The sequence below is a fragment of the Mus pahari genome, chromosome 9, assembly GCF_900095145.1.
Source record: "Mus pahari chromosome 9, PAHARI_EIJ_v1.1, whole genome shotgun sequence".
NCBI classification, from domain to species: domain Eukaryota; kingdom Metazoa; phylum Chordata; class Mammalia; order Rodentia; family Muridae; genus Mus; species Mus pahari.
In genome coordinates this window covers 11,361,642-11,367,641 of record NC_034598.1, presented here as the reverse complement: position 1 = coordinate 11,367,641, position 6,000 = coordinate 11,361,642, and the positions used below count along the sequence as shown (strand labels likewise).

General features: G+C 46.1%; 1 protein-coding gene across 1 annotated transcript in view; it reads right to left on the bottom strand.

Annotated features, from left to right (window-relative positions):
* The window catches only part of Prep (prolyl endopeptidase), a 91,802-nt gene that overhangs the window by 29,161 nt on the left and 56,641 nt on the right, over positions 1-6,000 (bottom strand). The window contains exon 10 of the mRNA XM_021204308.2: positions 4,931-5,034. Coding sequence (XP_021059967.1) covers positions 4,931-5,034 — 104 coding nt within the window. The remainder of the gene's footprint in view (positions 1-4,930; positions 5,035-6,000) is intronic.

Genomic DNA, 6,000 nt, shown 5'->3' with positions numbered 1-6,000 from the left:
AGAGAGAGATGACAAGAGGCATACATTGGGGTCAGAGGATAACTTGTGAAAATCAGTTCCTTCCTTCCAGCATGTGGGTTTCAGAGACCAAGCTCAGGGTGCCAGGCTTGTCAACAAGCACCTTCCCTGGCTGAGTGATCTTGCCACAGCCCCTCCCTGTTCCTATCCAAGGTCTGAGTATACAGACCCAGTGTTACAGAAAAAAGATTATCACTAGTGCAGCAGACAGCTCACGTGGATTCGGATGGGCTGCACTATGAGCTCGAAGCAACACTTCAAGGCATTAAAAAGCTGATCCATGCTCAAGAACATGTGCTCTCAACAGCAGAGCCTGTGTGCTAGCACCACACATCAGTTACTCCCGAGGTCATAGAAACCTAAATGAAAAAAACAAAGTCCAAATCTAACTTTAAAAAAGCAGATGCTGGGGGTGATGGTAGTACACACCTTTAACCCCAGCATGAGGCAGAGATAGGTGGATCTCTGTGAGTTCAAGGCCAGCCTGGTCTTCAGAGCAAGTCCCAGGACAGCTACAGCTACACAGAGAAACCCACAAAAGAAAACAAAACAAAACAGAAAAGATATCCCATACTGTGACCCCAAGGCACGTTGGCAAACCCAAATGATCAATGCTGAGACTGAGGTACACAGCAGACCACTGTGAGGACGCTCACCCTAAGAAAGTGTCCTTCTAAGTATAAAGGACAAGAGGCACAGGCAGTGACACTATGGCTAAATGCTTAAAATCCTTACTATTACCATTCCAAGTAAGTCTGCACCTGCTCATAAAATATGGATACAGGGGTTCTTCTAATGTATCTCGTCTTTTATACAATGTGAGACTGTTAAGGAAAGAGAATAGTGGGCGTTCAGCTCCTGGTCCATTTTCAGGTTTATGATTTTTTTTTTCTTTCATTTTAGTCTGAGGGGGAAAAAACCAATCTCTCAGTTGGCTGAACCACAATGAGACTCCGAGAAGCCAGAAAGTGAATTCTGGCTACGCTCCATTTCTTTGTTATGCCCCGTTCAACCACAGCACACAATTCCATCCACTGATGACACGGGCCAGCGGCACCATGAGCACACAGCTTAGCGTCTCGCACTGACTGTGAAATTATGGATCTCACAGCAGTGAAAAAGCAGAAGCACATTCTAAATGACAGGAGGTCATAAACGTCAGTGATTCTAAAGCCACTCACACCCCTCCCCAGTCTCCACCGGCAAGAGGGCTTCTCCTAGTCCCTGGCCAGGAATGTCCCACATACCATGTCATCTTTCTCTGGACCAGGGCAGTAGCATCTTTTCAGATCTTTGTGTGTTTCAATTTTGGGGTGTGACGACACTTCCCAGAGAATAGTGCCAACATATGGAATGTCTGCATTCAAACAAACAGTCCCTGGCAGTGTTATAAATCTGTATCTACTGAGAGACTAAACTTCCTTTCATTTTTGTTAAAAGAGAAAGAAATGTACTACTGGCAATATGTGTAGGTAAGATTTCTCAGGCAGGCTCACCAATCTGTTTCATGAGATGACATTGCTAATGTATCTTAGCTTCTCTGGAAAAAGACTTGGGCAGACAGGTTCTGACCAACCCGGTGTGGCTGTTTCACAGTAAAAAGCAAAGGAAATAATAAACTAACTAGAGATTTAATAAACCCACCTAAAACTAAAATTCCTCATGGGTCACAGATGAGGGGAGAGACAATGAGTTCTCCAGGATCTGATTCTGAGACGTGTTTCTCCGGTTGCTTTGTACAGTAACTTACACAATTAATAAGAAAAAGTGTTCCTGATGTGGCCAGTTTTCCCAGAGCTGCCACCAGGATGGATAAAAGCGACACAGACAGTGGTCTGAGGATAAAACTCAACACCAGGCCTTGTGAAATACAGACCCCCCTCCACGAACATCCCCTCCCCAGTGTGTGTGGGATGGCTTAGCCATCTGTCTCCTTGCCCTTCCCCTCTCCATCTCCTTGCTTGGTCCTTTTGCTGCTGCATCTCCAGGAAGACGGTACCTCTAGGATGTAGGTCATGAACACTATTAGGTAGTGGTTGCCAACCCTATAGGCTAATCTACACATCTACATGGTCACACACTTTACCTACAGCAGAAGAGAAGTATATACAGCAGGGAAGTGTATTCAAATCACACCAAGAAAAAAACAGAAACTCAAGTCATGTGAGATGGAAAGCCACAATTCTAAGAATTGCTGGAAATAAAGTGAGTTTTTCCAGACCTGCTGCCTTGACTTACCCCTTTACTATACACCGTGAGGACGCTTTTCACTCTTGCACAAAGCTCTCCCTAGAGCTTCAGGAAGTGACTGTTGGAAACATGGCCCAGAGCCTCATCAAACCATGCGCACACCTGCATCCACTCTCTATTGTACACACGTAAACCCAGACAAATGGGCCTGAAACAACAGTGCTCCACAGAGTGGTGACAATTAGTATGACGCCCATGACAGGCACAGAACACTGAGCCGTGTGTTGCCCTCTGCAAGCCAGTGTGCTAGCCCAGGCTTGTCCTTAAGTGATTCCCTATGTAACGCTCTAAATATCTGACAGGTCAATGCTAGAGCAGGTCTCTGAGTCACGGAGCACCAGGGACAGAGATTCTCTGAGTCTTACAGTGGCATAGGTATCTTCCGTGACCAGGCACACGGTCTCCTAGAAATGGAAATCTAGCTGCTCTGTTCTTGAGCTTTACCTGTCCCCTCTCCAAATCCAACATTTAGAACTGAAAAGAATACATGTACAGTCCTCACCGGGGATGCCCAGGAAGGACTAGAAGAAAGTCAAATGTAACAGCTGATACGGAAACATCTCTTCCAGAGCCATGTTAAATGCATGCAGGATGGAAACCCATCCAATTGCCTGACTAGCAATGAAGCTGAGTGTCTAACAGTCAAACTGATGTAGAAAAATCATAAACACTACAGTTATTCCTATTGAACAAGACTGTACTCAAATCTATATATTACTTCATAATACACAGTACCTTCTAATAACTCCAAAGGGATCCGAACACTAGCTACAGTTGGAAGCAGTGGCAGAAAGGCCATGTGCCTTGCCCAAGGCCACTCAATATGTATAAGGCAAAGTTCTGATATAATAAGCCTGGTGCTTCTGATTTTAAACACTACTCACACAGATTATAATCCAGCAGAGTTTCTTAAGGGTCCTAATATACTAAATAAATCAGGACATGTATAACAGGCCATAGTGTGTGGTGCAGCCCTTCAGTCAAAATACTCAGAAGCCAGTATATGAACACACGGGCACAGCTGTTCTCCAATCAACAGAACACCAGCTTGCTAGCAGTTAACACAGGACACAGATGGTAAACCGCAATCCTATACCAAATCCAGCTTCCACCTGTTTTTGTAAATACATTTTTACTCAGGGTCTTTATCTAGCCATTAACTGAACTAATTCTAGACAATTGAGGTTAACGCATCACCCCATCATAATGTCAGGGAACCACCCTTGGGAGCAGTCAAGTACTGGAATATAAGGGTTACTGCAGTCTCCTCTTTTATGGTTTTTCAAGACAGAGTTTCTCTGTGTAGTCTCGGCTGTCTTGGACCTTAATCGGTAGACCAAGCTGGTCTCAAACTCAGAGATGGATCCACCTGCCTCCTCCTGGAGTGCTGGGGTTAAGGGTGTGCACTACGATCACCCACCCGGCTAGTCTTCTCAACATTCTGGTTCCTGATCCGCAGCCTGCATGGTTCAGCCTCCCAGTGGGAGCACCCCCTCCTTAAAGCTTCTTTTAAGAGTTTATTAGTTAAAAAAAAAAAAAAAAAGTTTATTAGTATTTTTTGAAACACTGAAAAATTATTGAATTTTTTTCATAATATAATTTTGATTATGTTTCCCCTCCTGCCCCAGTTCATCCCGGATCCTCCGCATCTTCCTAACCACCCAACTTTATGTTCCTTTTCTCTTCCTTTAAAACAAAAGCAAAACAACAACAAAAAACACACTTAAAAAAAAAAAAACATTACAAAACACACACACACAAAGAAGTCAGAATAAAGCAAAACATCACCATCAATGCGACAAACAGCAATTCCCAAAGAAATCAAAGACTAAGGCAATGTCTACACAAAACACCATCCAGTTTGCTTTGCGCTGGCTAACTACTCCTGGGCCTCAGTGAGGCCTACTCAGAGGAGTCCCGGTTTACGTACCCAGGAAGACTCCACGGGCAAAAACTGTTTTTTTCTTTGCTAGTAGGCACCAATTCCAGACAGCTTCTCAGTTAGGGTTGGGACCCCTTGCTTCCTCAGTGCTGGGACCCTGTGTGCATGCTGCTATAGTCTCTGTGAGTTTGTATGTGATTAGCCCTGCTGAGTCTGGAGTGACAGTGCCCTGTAAACCACCCGACACTCTATGGGCAAATTCTCACTGCAAAGGAACGGACCTTCTCCATCTAGTCAATCACACAGCAGTTCATTCTCTGGAAGCCTCAATACCCCCAGGAAGCTAAATAAGTCAAAAGGGGGGATTTAGCCTGAAAAGAATGACCATGGACTTAGTGTGTGTCGGCTTGACAAGTTTTTAGCTTGCCCATTCATTCAGATGTGCTGTGAGTACCGGCTGGCTCAGCAGAAACATACAAACTTCAGACTGAATCGGGAGACTACATAGAGCGAATCTCTTAGAGACCTGAGCTTGGCAATCGCTACTTCACGTAGGCAGACAGACAGAAAGAACCCAAAGACTGTGAGGGCCATAACTACAGGGACTACTGCAGAGCCCTAAGCACTTGGCCCAGTGCCTAGAGATAGCAGGAGCACCAAACATATTTGTCTTCTGTATTACTATGGGTTAGCTCTGCGGCTTTTGACGAAGCGGAATGAGACCAGCATCCTGAACGTCAGATTTCCTGTCTCCTGTCAAAGAGACCATTTCCTCCATACCTGGATTGTCTGGTAATCGGAAGCATCGATTCCCTTCACCGTCACCTCTCGGAAAACCATGGGTTCCAGTTCCTCTTTGGTAAGATCGCAGTGGTAAATGACACCTAGAGGGAAGAAAGTCTCAGGTCACTTTCCAAGTCTCGTGAAGCACACAGGCCACAAGGATGCTCCGCACCACCCGAGGGTATCAGCCATCAGGTTCCTCGGGTGGCTGTGCTAGGCTGCATGAGGAGAGTCGGACGTGAGCAGTACCCTGGAGAAATGGCAAGTATCCCCATCAACACCGACTGCTTCCCTTCCTACAGCGCCATGGTGTTAATATTTACTGTCAACTTGATGCATTTGCAGCAGCTTAGGAGCCACGTCCTGGGCGTTTATGGAGAGAATGTTTGGAGAGGTTCAGTTGAAGGAAGACCTATTCCATCGGTGGGCAGTACCAAGCCACAGACTGTGGTCCTGGACTGTGGGCCGCTGAGTGTCAGCATTCGTTTCTCTCTGCTGCCTGCTCTGTCCTAGCACAAGCAAGGCACTGACTGCCAGGCCTTCCTTCCTCATTGTCTAGTCACTTTGAGATTGCTGTGATGACCAAGGCAACTTACAAAAGTAAGTGTGCAATCTGGTTCACAATTTCAGAGGGTTAGTCCATGATGGCAGAGTGACAGAGCGGCCCAGAGCTCACACCTGGATCTATGGTCTAGAGAGCCAGCGGGGAATCCATGGGTCTGTTGAAGCCTCAAATCCCGCCCCTGTGACTCATATCTTCCAATAAGCTCGCAACCTTTCCCAAACAGTTCCATGAACAGGGCCAAGTAGTCAAATAAATGAGCCTGTGGGGGCCATTCTCACTCAAACCACCACGGCCACAGAATGTGTGGCTCCCGCACACAACTGTGAGCCCAAAGAAATCTTCCCACTGCCTTTGTTTTCCTGCCAAGTGGCTTGTCACAGCAATCAGAAAAGCAATTAATTCTGACATCAACAAGGTTTCTCCAAGCCAGGTCACATAGGAATGCTGGCCCCGCCCCTCACTGCCCCTTACTCAAGGTCTACAACCGGTCAGGGGTCTCTGT